General features: G+C 38.7%; 1 protein-coding gene across 1 annotated transcript in view; it reads left to right on the forward strand.

Annotated features, from left to right (window-relative positions):
* Positions 1-853: 853 nt before the first annotated feature.
* The window catches only part of HIPK3 (homeodomain interacting protein kinase 3), a 57,864-nt gene continuing 32,642 nt past the window's right edge, over positions 854-26,075 (forward strand). The window contains exon 1 of the mRNA XM_010004259.1: positions 854-1,947. Within this exon, the coding sequence (XP_010002561.1) occupies positions 854-1,947 (1,094 nt within the window). The remainder of the gene's footprint in view (positions 1,948-26,075) is intronic.

A 26,075-nucleotide genomic window follows, 5' to 3' on the forward strand; every position in this document is an offset into this window, starting at 1 on the left:
AACAGGTTACCTTAGAGTGCAGGTCTTCTATGGCCCAACTAATGAAACTGGCATATCTGAGTTGAAGGGGGAGAAAATAATATGTGCCTCCTACCCTCTTACAACTGTGTCACTGATATGCAAACTTCTGCAATGGGATGGTGTATAACTTACAGAAAGCACTTGCCTTTTGTGAATGGATTAGATTTCTCTGTTATCTTAATTTACTTGGAAAGTTGCAATTGTTTATGTGAATGCAGAAACACTGTTGCAGTTGTTTATGTGAAGGCACAGACATGCCTGAGGTATTTTGGACCCCAGCTCGATTGCTTTCCCTTTTTTCAGGGTGAAATTCTTTGAGCTTTGACATTTGGGTCATTTGTCTATTTGTTCTTAGAAGCTAAATGGTGCTTACAGTGAATAGGTCAGGTACTTCGTGTAACTGGTAGCATTGGCTCACAAGGGCTTTTAAGTCATTTTACACCATAATTGATAAATATTTGAATTGGTTATTTAACTTATGCTGCTGAACACTACAATGCTTTTGTATGTGGAAATGCTGGGGTTTTTAAAATGAAAGCTGAGTTTTTAATAGCATAAAGATAGTTCTTCAGTGGAAAAATTATGAATAGTGGCCTACTGCAGGCTGTCTCAGTCCTGCCCTGTGCAACCAGCAAAAGCACTTACTGCTTTAACCTGCTGCTTTAACCTTTTATGTGCACTGGTGAGGCACGAGGACCTTGCTATTGGCCATAAGAAACTAAATATGAAATAACTGTAGGCTACTTTTGGAAAATATATTAATGTCCTTCCAAGCAAAGCTTGGAAATGTGAGTGCAGGATTCTCACTCGCTGTCTCTCTCTCTCCATAGGTATGGCCTCACAAGTCTTGGTCTATCCACCATATGTTTATCAAACCCAGTCAAGTGCCTTTTGTAGTGTGAAGAAACTCAAACTAGAACCAAGCAGTTGCGTGTACCACGAAAGAACCTACCCGCAAATCTACGTGAATGGTAAAAACTTTGGAATTCCTCCCCACAGGGTTAGTACTTTCTTTCAGACTAAAAATCCATTTGACAGACCTCGAGGACAGAACTTTTTGTTGCAGTCAGATGCTGTTGCTTTAAAAAGTATTGCAGGTGCTACAAAAGCATTAGCAGCGCGGGCGCAGCAAGCTCAGTTGGAAGCACCTCGGACTGGCACGCAGGGAAGTCGATCAGATATCCTGGAAGGACCCCAGCGATGTGGATTGAAGCGTAAGAGTGAGGAGCTAGATAATCAAAACAGCACGATGCAGATTGTAGATGAACTGTCCATCCTGCCTGCAATGTTGCAAACCAACGTAGGAAACCCCGTGACAGTTGTGACAACAGCTGCAACTTCGAAGCAAAGTGGTACAAGCGGAGATGGAGATTACCAGTTAGTACAGCATGAGGTATTGTGCTCTGTGAAAAACACTTATGAGGTTCTTGATTTCCTTGGGAGAGGGACTTTTGGACAAGTAGTGAAGTGCTGGAAAAGGGGGACAAATGAGATTGTGGCAATCAAAATCCTGAAGAATCATCCTTCATATGCACGCCAAGGACAAATAGAAGTGAGCATATTAGCGAGACTGAGTACTGAAAATGCTGATGAATTTAACTTTGTGAGAGCCTATGAATGCTTTCAGCATCGTAACCATACTTGTCTGGTTTTTGAGATGTTGGAACAGAATTTATACGACTTCCTGAAACAAAACAAATTCAGCCCTCTGCAACTGAAAGTAATACGGCCTATTCTGCAACAGGTGGCCACTGCACTGAAAAAACTAAAAAGTCTGGGTTTAATCCATGCTGACCTCAAACCAGAGAACATTATGTTGGTGGATCCTGTTCGGCAGCCTTATCGGGTTAAAGTAATAGACTTTGGGTCTGCCAGCCATGTATCAAAGACTATTTGTTCAACCTATTTACAATCTCGGTATTACAGGTAGGTGTCTTTTACTTCGCTTTTAACTTCTAATGGAAAAGGTATTAGGATTTATGAAATTTAATGGCTTAAATAATTGCTCTTTCAGATGTATAATAAGAATACCTTGGAAAACATAAGGACCATCTAAGAATGTAGGCCATACTAAGACTAAGTAGTTGGTTACAATTTTCAATACAACTAATTGCTTTTAATGTTTTTATAGTGTTTTTTTTTCCCAGAAGTATGTTTTGTGTTGCACTCTGAAGTCATCACTGACTGTTATTTTGAGACCTCTGATGAGACTTTTTAAAAGGAAAATAGAAAAAAAAAAAAGCTTTCGCTTGCTTGGTTAGGATGCCTTTCCTGCCTTCCTAGCATGATGTTTGTTGTTTTTTTTTTCTGGAAGCAGCTGGACAGTATGCTAGAAGTGCCATATTTTACATCTTGTTGCCAAAGATCGTGTAAATGCCTTTATTTTTCTCCAGCACTTGTAAATATTTTGCCTCATTCTTATAAACTCCATTCTGTTTGAGTGCCTTCAGCAGCTGTGGACTTCAGTGAACTTCTAGTGAAAGGATACTTGAATGTTTAGGTGATACCAGGCAGGTCTTTAAAGTGATTTTGGTAAATCGTTGTATTCTATGTGGGCTTCTAAAATGGTTGTATATTTTTGGTGAAATTTTTTTTTTTTGTCCTTTTTTCATAGTTATGTGATCTGCATAACACTTAAAAGTTATTAATATTTACTATCTGAGGTTCATTTGTTTTCTTTATAAGCTAAACTTGTCTTGATTGAAGACCTTTTCCAGTTCTGCTTTGGTTGGCATTAGTATGTCCTGTGTATTGCCTGTCTGTCTTCAGTAAAAAGCTAGTAAACTAGGACAGTGAGTAATTTGAAGAACATTTTAAATATTTTACAGCTATTCATGCTGGAAGTGAAAACTTGTGCTGTGCAATTCTAAGCTTGATGAAATTAGTGATTGGAGTTCATGCCAAGAGAATCTAACTTTTTTTTTGCCTGTAGCTTGTAAACAAGAACACTTCATGTACAGTGGTCCTATAAAATATTCTAATTTATCAACTGGATTTCTCTATTGCTTAATTACTAACCAAAGCTAAGGGTTTAAAAACCACACAAAGTTAATCAACAGAAAACTAAATTGGGAAACCATATGGATTGATGCATACCCACATTATACAAAAATGTGCATGAGAGGAAATAAGAAATTAAGTAACTTGAGAGGCATTTTGGTGTAGTAGCTGTTCACCACTCAAGATGCAGTATTTTGGGGCCCCTCAGGACAAAAATGGGTGAGTCTTGAAAAGGTGGCATGAATTCTGTGAGGTTCTAGACAACTACAGTGTCTTAGCATCAGCTGTTCTGTACAAATTCATAATTCAGCAGATAATCAAGATGCTTGGTCTAAGAATAATTCCTTGCCTATTTTAGCTTTTTATTTATTGAAGCAATTACAGATTATTGTGAACTATTGCCATTTCTCCCTCCTCTCTCCAAAAGAACTGACAAAGGGAGAGGCTGTAGGCAGCCAGGCTGGGTGGTTCTATTGTAGTACTTTGTTCTCCACTAACTAGTTTCAAATTGTTTTTTCTGTTTCAGATGGCTCAGTAGTGTTGTGCTTATTCAGTTGCCTACATATAACTTTTAGCTGTAGTTTTGTTTTACTTGGGTTCATGTTCCTTTGCATCTATACTTTGTATGGAACTTTGTCATGCTTAACTGGAGTGAGCAGGTCTGTATGCTGGCAAGGTCAGTGTGCAATTCCTTGGCATCTTGTCTGCATTTTGGATACTTCTACTGCTTTACATGCACTGAAGTCTGAGTAAGTGGGGTTCATTGCGGATGTGCATTAAGAAATATTCTTCCCCACACTCACAAGAATAAAACTCATGGGTGTTTATGTTTGTCTTGGCTCAGTGACGTTGTGTGATACTCATGCAGACTCATACAACATGTGCATCTAAAATTCCGTAGTTACTAACTTGCACGTAAGTGCTTTGTAAATATTCAGGCTGTTCAGTAGAAGATCATATTCTTTTATCTTGGATAGTTTTGTAATCCTTCTATAAAGTAACATTTAACTCAGTATTTTTTGGAAGAAAAAAAGGACGTAAAAAAAAGCTAGGATCTGGCTACTTGAATAGCTTTATTGTTATATATGTTAAGTATTGGTTATGATAATTTTGGAACTGACTTGAATTTTTTTTTTTTTTTTTTTAAAGATGCTATACTTCAAAATTATTGTCAGGAAAAAGTTTCACTTTGGGAAGATTAACTTCTGAAATGCTTTCCAGTATGCTGGATTTCATCATTGATGCTCATCTCCCTACCAGTTCTGTGAATCAGATTAACTTTGTGTAGCTTGGCATTCAGTTTCTCAGACTTTCATTTTACTGCTTTGGAAGCACCTGACTAGTGTAAATAATAACAGAAAACAGGGATTTGTTTCAGAAGGTCTCAAACTAGATAGTACCAGGTAAATTTGAAGCGAAAAGCCTGAAAGAAGATTGAAAATATTCTCAATAATCTGACAATATATTGTGTCAAGGTGGAATTTATTTTGGAAGAGATTCTACTTGTGAATCAAAAAGGAGCTCCTTCATAAAATGTAACTGTACTTACATGTCCTTTGTACTAGAAAAGGGTGGGAGTGATAGCGCAGGTCTGACTTGTTTGACTATGGCAGGTTGAAACAAACCCTTTAAAAAAAAAATCAAGCCGTAGCTGGGACATTGAAATACCTTTTCTTTTTTTCTCTTTTCTTCACTTAAGGTCAGTGGTGTGATGCATTTGTTTAGGTTACTTAGCAAGAAAGCATTAATTTAAACAAATTTTTATTTAAAGCTTGAAGCTAAATTAATCCAATTAGAGTTCCAATTGGAAATGTTTTTTTTAAGAAGTTTTTGTTCCCTGCAGCACCTCTTTTATTAGTGGGATCCCATCTGTTCTTGTACATCTTTGAAAACTGTTTTTGTGCAAGCTCTGTGTGTGTTGTCATAATGCTTTACCTGTAATTCTTACCATTGCGGATCCTTGTCTGTTTAGAGATGACAGTGCATGAGATTTTGATTTACTAAGTGACAGGCACAGTGCAGTACTTCTACCTAGGAAATATCCCTGTATTTAGTGGGAAATATCCCATTAATGTTGATGTCACGTGAACCTGGCCTGTTCTGATGTGCAAACAGCACTCAGCTAGGCCTAAGACTTTAAGGACAAAGGTATGAAACGAAGCATTTTGTTTTTAAATTATTGTTTAGTGATCAAGAGGTCTTAGGAAAGGATGGTATGAAATGCCCTCAAATGACAGCATGGGATGCATCCCATGGCATCGGGATGCCACTGCTCAGCCCTGTGGTGCCAGGGCAGCCCTGCTCCAGGTGTGAGAACTAACCCTGGCCTTCCTTCTGCTCACCCCAGAGCTGCCCAAGTGCCTGTGCCAATGTGAGGAGGGAGAGGGGTGGTCTGGGGAGAAGGGAGAAATTGTTATTTCTGGCAGCACTGTGAACTTACACCATGGTCATTTTCAAGAATAGGATTTACACTTTCTCAATGGAAAGCATGTGCCCACCAATATCTGAGGAGGCCTATGTTGAATACTCAAAAAAAGCCCACAAAGAAGTTTTGCAGAAGTGAATGAAGAGGGTTTTGGTTGGGTTTTTTCTTCCCCCCCCCCTTTTTTTTTTTAATCTCATCACTGCTTTTTTAAAAATTATTATTTTCCTTCTCACAGGATTGTCACGAGCCAATTATTGTGAGAATGGAGAATGCCACAAGTCTAATGTTATGATTTTTATCTTGAATGGTAGTATCAATATTTTCCATCTGTAAGAGGAAGTGAGTAATGAATTGGAAAAATAAGTAATAAGAGGATTAGGATTTAAGACAGGAAATGTTATACAGCCAGGTGAATAGATAATGGGCTAATTTACCTTACTTAATCTGTAGCAGAAGAAGCAGTGACATAATAATGACTATTGGAGACTTTGCAGTATTTTTTATATGATAAGAGATCATAAAAAGTAAGACTAAATGAAATTTGAGAAGGATGTAGACAAGCAGAAAAATTGAGACAAACTGAATGGAGTGATTGTGATTTGATGTTTTCCTGTTTCTGTTTCAACTTTGTCAAGCAAAGAGGAAGTAAAATAAGAAAATGGTTAAAACAACTGTAAACATACTTTTTGACATTTCATTACCTTTTGGAAACTCGTGGCTATTCTGTGTTGCTAGAAATTGGAGTATGGATATGAATAAATACTAATGACAGTACACTACCTGAAGTTATAGATTATTATTTTTTTATTGTTTTAAAGATGAAATGTTATTTTGAATAGTCTTTTGCTGAAAGACAATGTCTGTGCTCACATGATGTTTTTATGCTGGTCTGGATTTTATTAGCTGTGGACTAGAGAGATCTGGTATAATCTCATCACTGCTTTTTTAAAAATTATTATTTTCCTTCTCACAGGATTGTCACGAGCCAATTATTGTGAGAATGGAGAATGCCACAAGTCTAATGTTATGATTTTTATCTTGAATGGTAGTATCAATATTTTCCATCTGTAAGAGGAAGTGAGTAATGAATTGGAAAAATAAGTAATAAGAGGATTAGGATTTAAGACAGGAAATGTTATACAGCCAGGTGAATAGATAATGGGCTAATTTACCTTACTTAATCTGTAGCAGAAGAAGCAGTGACATAATAATGACTAGTGGAGACTTTGCAGTATTTTTTATATGATAAGAGATCATAAAAAGTAAGACTAAATGAAATTTGAGAAGGATGTAGACAAGCAGAAAAATTGAGACAAACTGAATGGAGTGATTGTGATTTGATGTTTTCCTGTTTCTGTTTCAACTTTGTCAAGCAAAGAGGAAGTAAAATAAGAAAATGGTTAAAACAACTGTAAACATACTTTTTGACATTTCATTACCTTTTGGAAACTCGTGGCTATTCTGTGTTGCTAGAAATTGGAGTATGGATATGAATAAATACTAATGACAGTACACTACCTGAAGTTATAGATTATTATTTTTTTATTGTTTTAAAGATGAAATGTTATTTTGAATAGTCTTTTGCTGAAAGACAATGTCTGTGCTCACATGATGTTTTTATGCTGGTCTGGATTTTATTAGCTGTGGACTAGAGAGATCTGGTATTTGAAGCCTTTTCTTTTCTGTTGGCCTCACATGTTAAGACTGTTGACCTTTTAGAGTGATCTAAGTGGTAAATAACTAAGCACTGTATACATTTTGAAAATAAAAACCCCTTACGCACAGCATAGGTGATCAAGCTTTTGCCATATGTGGAAATGGTATGATAAGTGTGTCACTGTCCTTTGGGTCAGCTGTGCCCCAGATCACAATAAGGGGAGAGTTGCATCCAAAAATCAGAAGCTTCTTTTCTCTTATCACATGGTGCAGGCTGCAGAGGAGGGGAATCAACGTATTTATTTTATTTCAAAGTCTGGTGTCTTGTGCTCATCTAGCAGGGCAGGAATTTTCCCAGGGCATGCTGTTCCCCTTGGGATGTAATTTTTCTTTGATTTGCCCCTGTCCTGAAGTTAGATCTATTTAAGGAAGCAGGTGTGAGAAGAGTGGCTTCAAACTGGCAGGGTCCAAGGAGTGTTAACCTCCAAGAAGAGTCAAGTGATCTGAAATGATCGGGATTGTCCTGCCCATCTACTTTAGGGAGAGGAGTTACTTTCTGTTGCCATGAGAAGCAAGGCTTTGCTGGCATTTTGTGTTCAGAAGTACCTCTGAAGTACCTCTTTTGGTCTAGTTTCATAGCTGACGTTTCTTCTGGTACTCCCTCCAGGAGCTTTTTTCCAAAGGGACTTCTGTTGAAACCTGTGTGTAACTTCCCCTTTTTGATATAGCTGTGTGCAACACCAGTGCTTAAGGAGTTCTGTTTTACTCATTGACTAACACCCACATGACAGTTGGCGATGCCTTCTGCATGTTGCTGTTGTCTGTACTGTTCAGCTGTTGTTCAGAGTGAGTAAAACATATTAAAGGATGCACAGTTCCATCTAATGGTAAACATCTGTGTGGTAGGGTTTGGTAATGAAGAAGTCTCTGGTAATTTTCTTCTCTTACTTGTTGCTTGGCTGTAACACCAGGTGAACTCATAAAACACATTGCTGTGTTGGCATTGCACATTGAGTGTAAGTCACTTAAGTCACAGCTGTAGCAGGGCTCATGTGTGCAGAGCTTTGAATATTAGGTTTTGCTGTGGTTGGGAGGAGTTACTGCTTAATTGTTTTTCAAGGGGAATCACTTTCATATTGATTAGATTCAAGGTTGTCTTCCTAAAAGAGAGGATTTTGAAAACGAAACTTCAGTAAATCTTTCTGATATGGACTTAACAGTAACCATGGTGGGTATAGGATTGAGTGGGTTATTTCATTGTATGCTCCTTTATGCACAATCTCTAGAAGCAGTGGAACAGTTGCTGTTCCAGTTGCCTGTGTAGCTGCCTCAACAGTTATAATAGAATCATATCACAGAATGGTTTGGGTTGGAAGGGACCTTAAAGATCATCTAGCTTCAACCCTTCTGCATGAGCAGGGACACTTCCCAATAGACCAGGTTGCTCCAAGCAGTAGTTGAACCTGCAGTAGGCTGATGGACAACTTGAGCGATGCTGGCAGAATGGAAGGTGTCTGGTTATCAAGGGACACTCATTGCTTAGAAATGTTTTTCTGCTCTGCTGGTGACAGCGGTAAAATATGATCCTAGTTCTTCAGCAGTGTACTCGTAAGGAAAAGCAAATGATGTGAGGAGATGCATTCAGTGGAGTCAACTCATTCCTGAATCAGACAGTGATACCCTCCCTCCAGCCTTCCAACTAAGGGTAGTTGCTAATCAACAGGGTTGTTCCAGACAAAATGCCAAATGTCACTAATGTTGCAGCAGAGCTCAGAGAGAGAGAAAAAATCACTGTTGGTGTAGTCCTTTTGGAGAAGAGCAGGCCTTTCTCCCTCTTTTCCTCTTGCCCTCCTCTCCCAGGAAGGATCAGAGAGGATTCAGGGAGAGTGATAATAATTGTGTCCTGAGGTCCTGACATGGCTTTCACTCATTCAGTTGGTTTTGCTGCAGCTTGGAAGAGTGATTTGATCTGGTGTGAGCTCTTCTGCTTCAAAGGGTTTTGGAACAATAAAGTAGTTGAGTTCTGTGGTTTAATTACTGCCCATGAGCTGGGCAGTAGCAAGGGCTGTGTGCATTCTCTGAGTCTTGTTGCACTAGAACAGCTTTTTATTTATGACTTCTTCACCTTCCTTCTTAGTTTCAGAATGAACCACCAGCAGTTTATGCTATTTTTGCGCCCCTTCAAATGTATTAAATGTATTTGATTTGTTGTTCTCCCTCTTACTTACACACATTTCTTCAAAATTAGAAAAAAAAATTCTCGTGGCTGTAAATTCCTGGAGAGGCTTGTTTTCTCATTGGCCTTTAACTTGATTGGATGGAGTCCATGTAATTCCATGGACTACAAAGAACACAGGCAGCCAGTAGCTCCCTAGAGTGTTTTAGTTAAATTGAGTGTTTTCTTTTTGTAGGTTTAGTTTGTTGGCAGGGTGGGTTATTACAGCTGGGTAACAGCCATTGCATCCAAGTAACTTGTCTATTATGTTCTCCTAATATCAGATCAACATACATCTTACATATGTTTCAAATACCAGTAAAAAACTTGTACACAAATAAGAACATGTCTTAGTACAGATTTTCTTTATAGGGAAGACCAAGGGGAGAAGTCGTGCAAAATTGCCATCTCGGGAAGCAACTGCTTTTTCAAGTCCACCTATTGCTGTCACATACTTCAAGGTTCTAAATAAGCTTTACCTAGAGTGGGATATCTTGGCTTTTCTTCTCCCACAATGCCTAAAATTCTTGCCTTTTTTTTTTTTTTTTTAATTTCGGGTTTTAGATGTTTAAATGAGAAGCAAAGCTCTGTTAATAGAGTTTTCTGTCAGTTAGGGAAGCACAGTATGAGAACAAGCTAAAAATGCCTCTGTAAACAACTTGCACTTCAACATGCTAGCAGATGTTATTCTATCACTTTGAACTGTGCATCACTGAAGTGTATTGGGATATCTTAAAATAGTCAGGGGTGGTGGCCAGAGGCTCTAGACTACTATAGATGGTGAGGCTGTTTCGCTGTTGCAATGAAATAAGCCAGAAGTACATGCTGCTAAGGTCACTTGCTTGCTCAAGGTCAGCATGTTCAAAGTCAGCTGCTATACTTGTGAGCATGGTTACTGTCAGTAGTATATATAAGAAAAGAGTCCTGATAATGTAAGGAATTGCTATTACAAGTGAATGCGGACACTTAACCATTTTTTTCCCCCCTTAAAAGTTGCAGGGCTGTGACTGCTGGTTTCTTATCTGAGGAAACAACTTAAAATGTCAAGATAAGCTTTTGTGGCTTGTGTCTGCTTTATTGATTTGGCAAGATTTTGTTTCCACTTTTTGCATAGTGTTAAATAATTGTTTAAATAACTTCCCATTTTAAACTGCTATTTAATGATTACTAGGACTTAACCATAAATAATTGTAAGTATCCTTCAAGAGTGGCAATTTTAGCTCATCATAACTCCATGTTTATATAGCTGTTTGGTAACAAATGTAGTTTTAATTATTATTGTTGACATAACATGGTGTCTAATACCTTACCCTCTGTTCCTAGGAGCAGAAGCTGCAATTCATTTTTTTTTGAGGTTGAACGATAGACCTAAGTTTGTCCTGCCTAAAGTTTTGGGAAGCAGCTTTTATTTTTCACACATAAAAATAGATCTATTGAAATGTGATCCTTTTTTTCACTGCAGTGATATTTATGGCACAGATCTCTTCATCATACATCTTGTGTGTACAGAAGTGTAGATATATCTGGTATCTTAATTGCAGAAAATACCAGTGGTAGCTACAATGCTGTATTTGTAAATATTGTGTCTGACTGCTTCCACTGTGCTTGTTTTGAAAAGATGGCTGTGTATTTCTGTTGTAAGAGCAAGTAGTGCTGGATCTGAAAATCAGCATGATTGAAAACGAAACCTTTGCATCAGCCCCTGTCTCTTCCACCTGGCATCCTTGTCTTCGAAGGAGAGCTGTCCTGTGGGTGAAGGCTGCCTTCTGCCTCAGCTCACAGCACCCACACAAGGGGGTGAAGCAGACGCGTGGGAGAAGAGGTCTTCTGCACAGCTCAGTACACAAAGATCGGCCGAGCTGCTCCTCTGCTGACACAGCCTGTGAAAGGGAGGGGTTGTGCCACAGCTGGGGGCTCAGCCCACTTGCTGCAGAAGGCAAACTGCCTCCCTTGGTCTAAAAATCAAGCAAGTTGAACAAGTGCAGAGAGATCACGTCAGCATGTTTTGAACATGTAAGACTTGTGCTGGTTCAGATAAAAACCAGCAACAAAATACTATTGTGATTAAAAATCAAAACAGTGACAAGAAAAAAAACCCCTTTTGTGAATTCTGACTTGTGTGGGAAAGTGTTAGAAGTGTCTGACATAAAAATAAGCATTTGTGATGTAATTAAGTGAAATTAAAATTCCATATGTGAAAATAAGTTACCCTAAAAGTCCATATTGTCAAATTTCCTACTGTATGCTTGAAGGTCCTTGATCCTACATTTCCAGTTAATATTTTTGGAGGGACTTTTTTTGTTTTGTTTGGTAGTATCTTCTAATGGAGGAGAACTGGCTTAGGGAACTGGCGGAAGCAAGTCAAAAGCTTTTCACAGATAAGATTTTAAAGCAGTTGCACTTTGAAACTGTGATGTTACCTTAAGAGTATGTGAAGCGTCATTTTGCTTAAAAAACTTGGTTTGCTGGTAATTGGAGAGCAACAGCTGGTTAAAGGGCAAACATAACGTAACTTAAACCAGTAGGTAGTACTTGTGTGTGATTAGGTGAGCCTTTAGGCAGACTGGGTTGTGCTGGTGACGTGAATAGTGAAATATTTTTTATCCCTCTGAACCCTGAATCTCCCTGCATGCGTAAGTGTGATGTATGTGGGAGAAGGGGCAATGCTGTGGCCTCTGTGCCATGCGCTCTGCTGTGGGAAGTGGGCAGAAGCACAGGCTGGTACTACTGATCCTCCACAGAAGATGGACAAGGTGAAGCAGTATTTTCCAGCTTGTTGTATGGCATTTTATGAGCAAGTGGACTTCAGTTCCCGTGTCTGAAGAACAAAGTATGACCATTAGCCTGCTAAACAATGGAAAATCAACTGTGTCCCTGCTTCTTAGGGGAGGCCTACTTAAATGGTAGTAAATTCAGTATACATTTGGGTTGGTTAATTTCATTTCCTTGTGCTCCTGAAAGTCTAATCTTTGTTTACTAGCCATAAAGATAAATTACAAATTCTGACCAAAATGTCTTTCTCAGTGCACAATATGTACCTCAAGGATAAATTATTGAAAATAGCTTATTTGATAATGTGTGGTATCTGAAATTTTCTAGCAATAATAATTATTACATATTCTGTAAAATACATTTTATTACCTGCATTGCAGCAGCCTAGGAGCTTGGCTATGAAGCCCTTATTCTTTGAGGGGGCAAGATAGTCACAAAGCATCTTCAGAGCAGGCAAGTCAAACCTATTTTCATTCCTCTGTTAAACTGGCGTGGAATTCTCCATGGGGCTCTTACCTTCATGGAGGGTGCTGTGCTGGGCCCAGCATATTTAAAACCATCTAAAGCTGAGAAATAGAGCAGCTTGCCAGTTGTGCTATGTGTGAAACTGAGATGTAGGCAGTGAAGTTGCTTGCACGGGAAGCTTTCTTGATGCTAAAAACCAAACATTTGGAATTTTGTTCTACAGTCTAAGCACTATAGTAAATGTTGCCATTTTCCCTTTTGTAAATGCTAAAAATCCTTCTGCTGTCCCAGGGCAGTGCAGCAATCTGTCAAAAATATCTCTTTACTGGGCTCCTTTGACTCAGAAGTGCACCTAATTGAATTTTGATCAGTGTTCTGAATGCCATATTGGATATTTTTGAGAACGTTCTTATAACCAGTCGTTCAGAATACATTGGGATTTACTTCATTTCCTAAGTGTTAAAAATATTTAAAAACATCAAACGCTTCATTATGAAATCTTTCATGAGAGTGTGCTTTATTGTTTCAAGTGTAGTTTGTATCATTGATCTTGGAAAAAGAGCTTTGAGCAACTTCTCACAGAAGCCAGCTCTGTAGGCACCCCACTACCAAAACCAGGCCTCACAAACCCCATAGTTCCTTAAGCAACAATATCAGCATTCTGTGTTTGTTTGAGTGTATTTAAATGCATATAGAACACAATTTGTATCTTTTTTTGATGTTGCACATTCAAAACTAATGTGAATTTAAAATATCTTCTAATTGTCCAAAATAAATTCTAGAAATTTAATAGGAACTTTCTTCGTTATTATTTTTGTTACTTTTAATAAAACTTACTTCCCTAATAACTCTTAGATATGTGCACATCGTAACTCTATTGAAAAACTGTGTGTATTACATCACTTATGTGTATGGCTTTTATATAAATGTAACACTACATGAAACTTTTAAACTGTGGTTTCATAAGCTGAAAACCTTCACTTTTTTGTTTTTTTAAAAAATTGGTTTGAGTTGTTAAGAGTACACTGGACGTTGCAAATTGGTAGTAGCACTTAATGATACTTGCCAAAAAGGTCTGTTGTTAAGTGTTGTTTAATTACTAATAGCTCTGGGTAATTTTTCTCATTCTTGAAAATTAATCTCTCACATTCAGTACTGTGTTAGCTCAAGTTCTATTGTGTATTTCTTAATATAAAGCATTCTATTTGGCCATGCTTGTTTTGTTAAAAGGGTTTTTTAACACCTTGAAATTTTCAATGATATTTCCACAGACCTGTGGCCCCCCACCATAAGAATTATTTCTGAGGTGCACTTAAAACATTTTAAGTGCCTGACCAAGTTTTGGACACAGTAAAGTGACCTCTGGGGTATGTCTTGTGGTACCATAGATCTTTGGCTTCTCTAGAGAAGGACCTGATGAAGTAATTCTGTGGGTGCCAGCAGGGCTGGAGAGAACTCCAAGTGGCTTCTCTGTTTCTGGCAGTACTGGGTCTGTGTACTGATGTATTTGTCATCCTCATCATGAAAGAATCACACTGCTCAGTGTTGTGTGGACATGCAACCAGTTTTGGACACTTTTCTCTCACTGGAACAGTATCTAAAACTGGAACAGAGTGTCTCAGCATTTTTGGTTACAAGAGTCCTAGAAAGTAGAACAGGAGGATATAATTTGTAGATTATATGGTATGACTTCTGACTATGCTTTGGTTTTCATCTTGCCTTGAATTAGTTCAACAACATCTACTAAAAAAGCATTCTTGCATCAAAAGCTTTCCTGTACATGTAAAGGAGCTGTGAAAGTTCTGTAGTTAAAGTTGATGTGTGTCTGATTATGCTGTGTGATTTCTGTAGAAAGAAGCACTTAACAACAATGGAGTGCTTCGTTGATACTGAAGTTGTTTTTTTGCTGTTAATTCACTGGACTTTCTGCCTTACCAGTAGATGAACTGTATGAGCCTCTTCTGTCGTTGTGTTGATAGAGACCTGTTTTTTCATGACCAGTACCACTTAATGCCCATAGTGTTGTCTTGCTGTGTGTACTTTTGCTGTTTAACATAGTGTTTAATGTAGGCAACAGTTGTTTGGTTGTTAGAAACCTACCAAAACAGTTAGGAAACTGGCAGATAGGTAACTATGGAAAAAAACCTGCAACACTGTGGAGTATCATATAGAAGAATAATCAGGAATTAGTGTATCTCTTTAGTGCCTCAGTACTCCAGCCTGCCCCCTGACTTACTGTCCTGCAGAGGTGGTTGCTTGTGGAATGGTGCCACATGCTCTTTGGGAAAGTCAGTTTATAGCCATGCACTCACCTTCCTAAAAGGCGACTTCAGGACTGCCTAGACCTAATTAGTGCTAATTTCATTTCACTTAATCTCTGGTTGTTTTGAGGTTACATTGGTTATGAATATTAAGCATTTACCTATGAGAAACACTTTTTTCTTTATATTTCTATTTGTAGCATCATTACTAGCATGTGTGCAAATATCAAATTACTTTCCCTCCCTCACTCAAATGAAGTGGTATCTGATGTAAAATTAAAATAGAAACCCCACAACTTAGTCTTATATTTAATGCAGGTTTACTGGGTTGGATAGAGATCATGCCTGTATGTGGTTTCCTGTTTTTTACCTATTTTTTTCAGACTTCAGCATTTTCATTCTGTGTGCATGGAGGATCAAGCTTAGGTGAGACCACTGGCTGACTCTTGCAGGCTTGCATGAAATAATGCTGGTGTAATACCTGTTAAATAGTTTGGTTAACCACTACATATAGGTCATAAGATAAATAAACTGTACCAACTTTCAGCTGTTTCACAGAGGACAGTTATATCAATTAGGAATACCAAATGCAGAACAGTAGCCTTAGCCCTTCCTCCCCCTTACTGACAGAATTAATCTTCTACTAAAAGAAAATTCCTTTGTAATTAGCGCTGCTCCCCCCCCCGATCCAGGAGATCTGTCACTTTCTAATTTGTGCATGGTGCTTGTTTTGGATTTCTTAGAATCATAGAATCATTCAGGTTGGAAAAGACCCTTGGGATCACCAAGTCCAACCATCATCCCTACTCTACGGAGTTTTCCCCTAAACCATATCCACCAAGACCACATGCAAATGACCCTTAAACACATCCAGGGATGGTGACTCTGCCAACCTCCCTGGGCAGCCTATTCCAGTGTCTGACCACTCTTGCTGTGAAAAAATTTTACGTGAAAAAAAATTTCCACATGTTTCTGATGATGAGTGCCAGGCTGATGCTGTAGAGGAGGTGGGCTGAGTCCTGGCCGGGATGAGAACTGGCAGCAGCCATGTTCCTGCTGGTCTGGAAGCAGGTGATGCAGTCTGCTGGTGGCATGCTCAAATGTGCCCCAGGGAGCGGCTCCTCAGGCACCTTCAGGGTGGCTCCTGCAGAACTGAAGTCCCTATGCTTTGGCACAGAGGTGAATGGGAACCACTGTGGTGCTCGAGTGGGAGGAGGAACAACCAGAAACCCACCTGCCTGGAGTGGGGCTGGACCCCCTCATTGCTTCCAGTTCTGCTCCAGGGCAGCAGTGGGGCTAATGCATGCCCCTTGGGGAACCCAGGGCTACATAACAAAATGTGTGCCTTTTAGAAAGCTAGTGTGGTAATTTCTAGTTGCTTAAATAACATGAAAGGCTGCTATATATATTTGGTGGTGTGGTTATGTTTTACTTATGCATCCCCACGCCCTGTATTATGCTCATGCATGCCCTCAGTCTTTGTTGTTCATGAATTGCATCCCTTGTGTGTCTTAAGCTTGTGTAACAACTCATTTGCCCTTGATAGTCTACTTGCTTTCAGCTTTTCTTCAGAAGTTTATAAAGATGTTTTCAAGCATTTTTCCCTTATCTTAGCTGTGCCTTAAGAAAGAATTCTCTTATGTGAGCCAACTCGGTTTTGTCAAGCAATTTACAGGGTTTGAGGTGAAAGCAAAAATGAAAGGCAGTACACAGGCTACTGTGTTGCAAATCAGAAAGTACAAGTATTCTGTAGTTTAATGGCTGTTGTCTGAGTGGATTCATTCTTCAGTTCTTAAGTTATAGGGATACAGCTTAGTTTTTCTTTTGCACAAGACTGTGCCAGTGTAGTTCCTCTTAAACATTTTTTGAATGCTTTCTTTGACTTTTTCATTAATCTTTATACAGTGGTTGCAGGTAAATCTGAGTTTCTCTGTGTATGTTGCATTTGTAACTTTCTAGTGGTAACCTGCAAGGACAAGTAAAAACAACCGTTTGGAAGATGGACTGTGACCAGCGTGTTGGAGGGGACATTTGGTTGCCTGCAGTCACAGTTGTCTGAAGGTGGTAATGCAAGAAACTCCTGCAATAAGAAATAAGGTGATTGCTGGGTGGGTCTAATCTAGTGGAGATTTTTGGAAAAAGCTTCAGAGCAGACTTCTGAGGGTTTTTTGCTGACTTCCTAGTGTGCGTAAGTGTGCGTTTGTCCTGATACTGCTGAAGGTTTCAAATGTTTCAAAGCAAATCTGACAGCAGATAAAAGTCCTGAAGGTGCCAGGACCAGCAGTACAAACCACAGCTGCAGAGCAGAGGGAAGAGTCAAAGTAATGTTTTCTGCAAGGGGAAAAAGAAGAAGTTGGTTGTTATCCTTGTTGTTTTGCAGTAGCCATCTGGCTAGTCAGTATGTGCATAGATTTGGATTGGCTAAACAATATGCATGTAGCTCTTCCATGTTATAGAAAGCAAAATAGAGATAGATCTAGGGTTGTTGACTTTTGTCTGGGAAGAGAAGTAGTGTAAATCTGAAAAAACTGCAACAGTAAAGTATAATTAAATCCCATGGTTGTTGATAAGCTTGTTCACATTTGTGTGACATGACAGCAGATTCTCTTCTTCAGCACAGTCTGGCGCAAAGACTTGTGGAGAAATGTGTGAAAAGCTTCCTGACTTCTAGAGGGGAAATAATTTCCTGATATTTGCTAAGAGCCTGTGTTCTTATTTCTCTGTCCAGCTCATTGCTCAATGCTTGCTTCTCATTACTGGCACTGCCACTGCAAGAACAGAAAAACTACACAGAACCAGGAACTTTGTTTAAAAACCCCAAAAACAAACAAAACCAAACAAAACCAAAACACTCATAACTCTCCCTTCCCCCTCTCCCTCAACAAACACAAATCCAAACAAAAAACGCACCACCCAACAACAGAAACAAGGAACCACACAAAAAGCCCCAAACCCCCAAAAGCAAAAGATACCTTGCACCCAAGAAAATATACTGGGAAATGGGAAGATGCACACTCAGAATCATGCAAAGATGACTGTGGCTATATACACACCTGTACTTCTTGGATTGTCTTCTCAAGGCAGTGCATTGCTGTATTTTATTTAATTTTTGTCCTGTGGTTGTGGGTTTTTTCATCTTTTTTTTTACCCCCCACTTCTAGAAACAAGTATTTATAATTATGTCTCTCTTGCTTCAACTAGTACGTAGTATTTTGTACCAGAGTTCTGTAGGTCTGAGCCTATGAGGAATGATCTGAAAAATTAAAATTAGCCCAGATTGTTCTAACATACACTCTAGTGCTTGACATCTGAAGGACTGCCATGTGGGATTCTTCACATTTTTCCTCTGGCCACTGTCTTTTAACTGCAGCATCTTGAGATGCCTTTTTAGGGATATCAGTACTGCTAGATAGTCCTAAGAGTTCAAGTTCCTGCTCCTCTGCTCTGAAGGAAAAATAAATTGTGCTTGTAAATTAACTTTTTTCCGGGGGGACATACTTACCTTACTTATACACTGTAGTTAGTTCCGTGGTTGGGGAATCCTTCTATCACTTGGAAGTGTGTGGGCAGTACTGGGAACAGGGTCCTGTGGTTGTGGGTTTTTTCATCTTTTTTTTACCCCCCACTTCTAGAAACAAGTATTTATAATTATGTCTCTCTTGCTTCAACTAGTACGTAGTATTTTGTACCAGAGTTCTGTAGGTCTGAGCCTATGAGGAATGATCTGAAAAATTAAAATTAGCCCAGATTGTTCTAACATACACTCTAGTGCTTGACATCTGAAGGACTGCCATGTGGGATTCTTCACATTTTTCCTCTGGCCACTGTCTTTTAACTGCAGCATCTTGAGATGCCTTTTTAGGGATATCAGTACTGCTAGATAGTCCTAAGAGTTCAAGTTCCTGCTCCTCTGCTCTGAAGGAAAAATAAATTGTGCTTGTAAATTAACTTTTTTCCGGGGGGACATACTTACCTTACTTATACACTGTAGTTAGTTCCGTGGTTGGGGAATCCTTCTATCACTTGGAAGTGTGTGGGCAGTACTGGGAACAGGGTAACTCCGATTCTTTCTGGTAAACACGGTGAACACCCAAGGCTCGGCATCTCCCACTGTCAGCCCTGGGGGCACGGATACCTAGGGCAGAATGCACCCAGGGAGAGAGTGGTTTTGAACAGTTCCTCATTATGCTGCAGGTAGGCAGCTCTTGGGTTTGAAAGTCACTGGCTAATCCGTGTAATTATTTTGAGTATTTAAGCATCTTCAGTTAAGTAGCCAGCTTTGCTGCCCTAATAACATCTTATGCAATTGGGCCCTTCCCACGCTCCGTGCCGACTTGAGGCAACATGGCACAGTAGAATTTTTAGTGTGCAGAAGAGGTAGGAATGAAAAGGGACTATGTGCAATTAAGAGTATTTTCTTTTGCAAGTCAAAATACCTTTTTTTCCTTCTTCTTCTTTCTAAATCACTAGTATGTCACTTACTTTACTTACAGCTGTTTTTCTTGCATTGAACAGACTGTTACATGCTACTAAAGAACTGGTAGCTGAAAGGGATTGAAAGCCATTTCCCTGGGTATTAATCTATGTGGTTAAACACAGTATGTGTTTATTCTTTGTGAAATTTAGCTTTTAATTTAAACGGAATTTTAAAGAAGATCTTTTAATCCTTGTATCTTTCATTTATAGCCAAACTAAATTTTCAATGTTGGTTTTTTTCTATTAGCTGTAGTCTCTTTTTTTTTTCATTGGGCTCATGTGTGACTTGCCTAAGACAAGTGTGAAAACTTTGTCATGCTTTAAGACCTGACTTGTGGAATTTGCACTACTGATGAGTGCATACTTAGGAGTAATGTTCTTGATAAAATTTACAGAAATAGAAATAGTAGACATGCATTCCTGTGAAACAGCAAATGTATTTTATGGTGATGTCAGTACAAGATACTTTCCTTTGTGAAAAGGGATTCTTCTTTTGCTTGATCTCATTCTTTCTCCTCCATCTAATATAACCCATTCAGAAAAAGGCAGAATGAGGCCAAGGGCTGCAGAACATAGGCATGAGCCTCTAATAAAGAGTATAAAACCAGCTCTGAATGATCAGCCAGTATCCAGTCTCTGAAAGTGACCAATAGTGAAAGCCTAAGCAAAGCCAAAGCAGCAAAGGAGGTACATTTTTATTGACAGTTCCAAGTATATTCTCCTAGCTGCTGGCACTCTGAGCCCATTAACTTCCTTAGGTCCCACCTTTTGTGTCTAGTAGCACATTAGAGGTTGTTTTGTTTTATGGATCTTCTTTTCCTTTTGTTGTTGTGATTATTTTTTTTCTATTGTTTCTTTCTTGAAAGACATAGGCTTCTGGCAGGGCCACAGCCAGCAGGCAGAAGTCCACAGTTGTGCTTTATGAAATAGATTTTGTATTTGTTGTCTAAAGAGATCTTGATGAGGAGCTGCTCTGTGGTGCAACAGACAAGTTTACTGCATGAGTGACCAACGCTTTGAAATGGGATCGCGGGCAGCGGATGTTGCTGAGCCAGTCGAGAGCCCAGGAAAATAGGGTAAACTGTGGTGGAAAGATGATTTAATGACAGTTTCTAAGCATCTCTGAGTACGGTAGGGTAGTACTTTTTATACAGAATCAGGGAACTGTAATTTGTTTTCTGGATCCTTTGTCTGCTGCTATCAGATCAGTGTGTCCTATCCCTAAAATAAAAATGTTTTCTTTGGATTGTGTTCCTTGTGCACTTTTATCTTTTTGGATATCTCCCTTCGGCCCTTCATAAGGACATTTCACAGAATCTCATAATCACAGAATTTTAGGGGTTTGAAGGGACCTTTGGAGATCATTGAGTCAAACCCCCCTGCCACAGCAGGACCACCTAGGGCAGGTCACACAGGAAACGCATTTCAGGACCCTTTGTTAGGAACGCCTGTACTCTGTCTCCCTCCCGGTGTTACATCAGGAAACAGTGCTGCTGGGAGAGGAGGCAGGAAGTAGACTTAAGAATTCAAAGTTTGGAACAATTTGGGTTTTTTCCTGTTGTTTGTTTTGTCCCTGCTACTCAATCTAACGTTAAAATCAGGGTGGTTTGTGTGTGTGAAGCATAGTAGGAGCAACCTATGACTCCACCTTAAGTTTGCTTCTTCATTATCATAGTTAGATGCTGCAAATGCAAGTGAATTAACAGAAAAGAGGGCTCTGATTTATATTGATAGGGCTTTTGGTGATTGCACGAAAATGGGGGGGCTCAGGAGTTCCTTTTCCTTGGTCTTCCTCTGCATTGCTATGCTGCAGGAGTGGAGGGGTAAGGGATGGCTCAGCAAAGGTGAGCAGCACAGGACAGGCCGTGTTTTTCAGTATCATGACCCTGAAGGACTGTTTGTGCTAGAAATGTTCTTTTGGGGCAGGTTAATTCTGTGCTTTCTTAGATACCTTCTATTTGTGTTAATAAACCTCCTACGTATTGCACATGTGTTAAGAACTGGGTGGAGAAAGTGAGAGTAGGTATCATTGGGTGTTCCTTTTGATAGGAAAAACATAAGCATTTTCATGAGAAATGTCTGTTGAGAATGCAGAGCTGGATTTGCTCTAAAAAATGTCTGGGAGTTGAGTTCTAAGCAATAGTCCATTTTCAGAGCATCAAATTGAATAAACTTTAAACAAAAAAAAAACCCAAACAAAACACCACAAAAATAATTTTGCAAAATTAGATGTTGATTTCTTGATTGGCTGCAAAATCCATTTAGCTTTCCAACCTGGTGTACAGTCTAATTTCATTCGAACAGGTAATCCTGTGTCATGCATCTCTTGAATGTTCTTTGCAGCATTTTTTTTTTAAGAGCACTCTGGGAGCAAATTCATGATGAGCTTGTTGTAATAGTTGCACAGAGGATAAAGAAAATAGCTTATAGGTTTGTTCTGGAAATGATGACTTGACAGTAGCCTCCGGCAGTGGAATTTAGCTATCAATAGTGTGTTAATCCCGTTAAGTAGAGAGCCTTTCATAGGGAAATACGAGTCATGTGTTCTAGCTACATAATTACCTTTAAAGTAATCATGCAACTTGTAAACATTGCCTCGATATTTTTGTGATTTCTTTTTTTTAACACGGTTATGACACAGCAATAATTCCTTATTGAAGCGGTAGCACATGCAGTGGCTTTGACTGGTATTTATTTCAGAATATTCTTATCTAAAGTTGTATTATTACACGTAAGCATTAACTTTGTCAGCTAGGTTTTGCCTGTTCCTGTTTACTACTTAGAAAATAAATGTCACGACAGTTGTAATTTTGCTTCCATTTATACACTGGTTTTTAAATCATAGCAAGCTTGCATTGAGACACACTCATGATTTGGGGAATTTTATGTAGCCAGTGCTCTTTACCTGCCTGATAAGTAGGAGTCCCCAGACCAGGGGACACTTTTCACCATAGAGTTCACCTGGACACAGTTCAGCTCCTGTCCTCTTCCTCTCCTGGGGGTATGGACAGTGGTTCGATAGTTAAGCAAGGTTCGAATCAACTAGAAGGAAGAAGATAGCTGGTTTAATGCATAATGACTTGATTTAACTCCTAGTGCAATTTCAGTCTCTCAATTCATAGATTATTAACTTCTTTTTTTTTTTTTCTGTGCTGAACAGTGAAACAAAGAAACTATGATTTCACTTGTCTCTCATTTCAGTGGGTATACTGGCACCAGTGGGGGATAAGAAATACACAACACAGTGAGGTATGTGCTTATTCTGTAGAACAAAGCCTGTTTTTCCATAGCTCTCTTGAAGTTGGTAGAGCTGGCAACAGCCTGCCTTGTTACTACTGCCATGCCATGCTTTATTGAAAGATACTGCTGTAGAGTCCTTAAACCTTCCAGATGTAAAACAGTTGAGCACAGTCTTTTAGTTTCAGATGTCTGAGGCTGACTGTAGGGTGGGGTTTTTTTCCTTTGTTTTCTTTTTTTTCTCTTTCCCCTGGTGAAACTGATCAGCAAAACTTGAGCACCCCCTCCTTCCTGGTCTTGACAGATAAAATCTGCTGGTGGTTGGTTGCTTGGTGTCCCTCAGAGCTCACAGTGAGATTGGAAAGATAATGGAAGCAAGTGAGTGGCAACTATTCATGTGCCACAGTTCATATGAACTGCATGTGAACTTAAATCAGGGATAAGCAATAGTGAGCCTATTTTTGTCACGTTTAAAATAATTAAAAAGATTTAGAAACAGGTCTGGCATAGTTGAGAAGTCTTCACACCTGTAGTTTTATAAATGACATAAACCTGTTTACATCAGGTTTAGCTTATGCAGGTCCGTAAATATGCTCTAGTCTGATGGCTATAAAATGGTAGCAGAAGGTAATGATCTCTGTTTTGGAACAGAACCATCTTGCCTTTTATTTCAGAAGACAGTTTTTTGAGGTCTCTTAAGTGTAGGTAAAGACCTCTCTCCTGGTTACTTCCCCAAAGCATCTTTTTATCTTTAGATGCTCAAAGTCCTGTATCAAGACTAGGTAAACTATTGACATACTTTTTGTAGATTCTAGTGTTTTTCATCTTGAGATCAAAATTTCTTTCAAAAAATGCAGCTTTTAATTTTTTTTTTTTTTAATATCTGGTGAGTTTTATGTCTTTCTTAGTTGATTATTTTTAGTTATTTATGTTTTAAAAAAAATCTGTAACTTGAATCATAGTACAAGCTGATTGGCTTCAGGGCACTTGTGGAGTCAGAGCCAGAAAATCGTAATAAAAAAAGTCTGTCACTGTCATCTAGTCTAGTTCTCAAAAGACTAATGAAAATAAGAATATTTATCATTATGCTCTAATGGACTCTTTTCCTCATAAGTTTATGTTACTAGCCTCCAAGTCTCTTCTGTTTTAACTGATGTAGATCTGATGCTGTTCTTGTTTCCAACTATTTATTCTCAAGAGGTTGTTTCTGCATAAAGCTTCAAGTATTCCAGCATCTCAGCCATTGTTAGATAGTGGATAATTTTGTTGCTCATGTTCCAGCAGAATCATTCATGTATATGTTGTTTATAGAGCCTTTTCAGGGCTGGTTGACAGCACTTCTTCCTGGCTATTCCTGAACAAATGTATAGGTCTGTCTTGGAAGTAGGATTACTGCCAAGGATTTCTTTAAGTGTGTTGCTCTGCTTGTGATAGTTTACCCTGTTAATGGATAATGTAACTTCTTATTCATGTGTAGTCAACAAAAAGTTGACTCTACTGCTTTGAGACATAAACTCAAGATTTCACAAGGAAAACATTCAGACAAACTGGCTTTGGGGAAATTCCTGTTATACAAAAATCCCACTGAGCTGTTATAAGGATCTTGTCTGATTTCAGCTCTTGATTTTTGGCTGATGTCAGTAACAAAAAAGAACTACAATAACTGGATGAAGGTAGCAGAAAAACGTGAAGACTTCACCTTCCAAGAGTGGGTGTGTAGGGACTGTTCAGGTTGCAGGCAGCAAACTGGGGACATGGCTGAAATGGAGTGAGTGGCAGTGGGCTGCTTTTGGGAGGTGGATTTTTTCCTTTCAAGAAGAGATTTTTTTTTTTTTTCTTCCCTTTTTTTAATTGACTTCTTCTTAAAATTGAAAAACACAATGTGAAAATCCCTAAAAAATTAATGAATTTGACTCAAAAGGATTATTAACTCTGTTAGTGAAGGCACAGCAAGGCCAGTGTTACTAAAAAGTGGTGACATAAGGCAGGGCTGGCCTTTGAAAGTTTGTCCTGTCAGTTTGTGGGATGACAGCATAATCCAAAAATAGTTCCTGAGACTAAGAAAAGGTAATGCTTTTGCTGGAGGGTTTTTTTTTTCCTTGGGAAATTAATAAATGCTGGAACCAAAACAAGTGTTAATTCCTCACATTTCCAAGGAAATCGCAACTAGCTTTTTAGAGGCGAATTGTTAACTAAACTTTAGTTTTCATCTTTTCAAAGAACATGAATACCCAGTAAATGCTCCTGCTGTGTAGATTCTTATAATACATTAGCCTTTAGGGCAGTGTTCAGGGTTTGGCCAAAGGTTATGTTACATGTAGCACAGTCAGACTTCCCAATGGTTTTACTTTTGCAATTTTGGTTAGTTATTGGCATTTTGAATACATTTTTAGTTGACATGTTTTAGTTTTGTATTTTGTAAGTAATTTGAATGTTGAAACTGGAATATATTCTTGACATAGTATGGTACTTAGATGGATTATGGATTTTATGTGGCATTATGTCAATTCTCAGTATGTCTGAGAATGCTTCACAATCTTTATTTGTATTATATGAATGTGTTTTGATAGTTAAAATGAAGGAACAGTTGTATTCTTGAAAGAACTACTGCTAATATTTTTTAGAGTTCAGGAAACATTTATTGCTCTTCACATGTTGCCAGCAGAGTTTCTTGCAGGATCTTGTGGAATTCTGTGTCATATTTTCTCAGCATGCACTGAAGGTAGCTTACCTTTCTTTTTTCTCTCTGAGGTACAAATGAGTATGTATCAGCAACAGCAGCTCCAGGCACTGAGTGGTCAGGGTACTGCAGCCCCATCTGAGCAGCAGCACTTTGGTAAATGAGGGGAAAGTTCCCTGTCTATTTGATCCTTGCTGCTTCTGTTAATATTGTCAACAAGTGTGCCTTTTCCTGACATGAGTGTCTGTCTATATTTGAAACAGAACGGAGCTTTTATCCATAAATAATGAGCTACTCACAATTATTAAGTGTCCTAGACTGGACTCAAAGGTTTTACTCAGATGAAAAACTTCCATTATTACCCAATTATTATCTAGATCCCATTGTATTATCTTTTTTCCTCAAACTGCACTACCTGTTTTTAACTTGTATTGACTCTGATGGCAAAATTATAGGATTCTGCTTAATGACAAAGAATTCCTAGTGTAATTCCCTTCCTTACCCTGATTTCCTCCTTTGTAGTGTGGTGGTTGATGATCTGGTTTTTAGTATTAGTTATCTGGCAAGAACTGCTTTAGAAAGAATATCAACATTTACGTAGAGAGAAGAATAAATGGAAAAAAAGCCCCACCCTGTGTTTTAATGTTTGGGTAGAGTGTGTTAGTTTTTTTGTGTGTAATGTTACTTCAAAAATATTTGCGAAGTGGAGCTTGCAGAAATCCTGGGGTTCTTTGCTCTAGTCACATTCCTGTTGCAACATGTTGTCAGGGCTGATGTGACATCAATCTAGATGTAATAGATACATAGTTAAGCAGTTTATTTTAGGCTCTGTAACTCTTCTAAGAATAGGCAGGCTCTCCTTTCAGC

The sequence above is a fragment of the Chaetura pelagica genome, unplaced genomic scaffold, assembly GCF_000747805.2.
Source record: "Chaetura pelagica isolate M959 unplaced genomic scaffold, ChaPel_1.0 scaffold119, whole genome shotgun sequence".
NCBI classification, from domain to species: Eukaryota; Metazoa; Chordata; class Aves; order Apodiformes; family Apodidae; genus Chaetura; species Chaetura pelagica.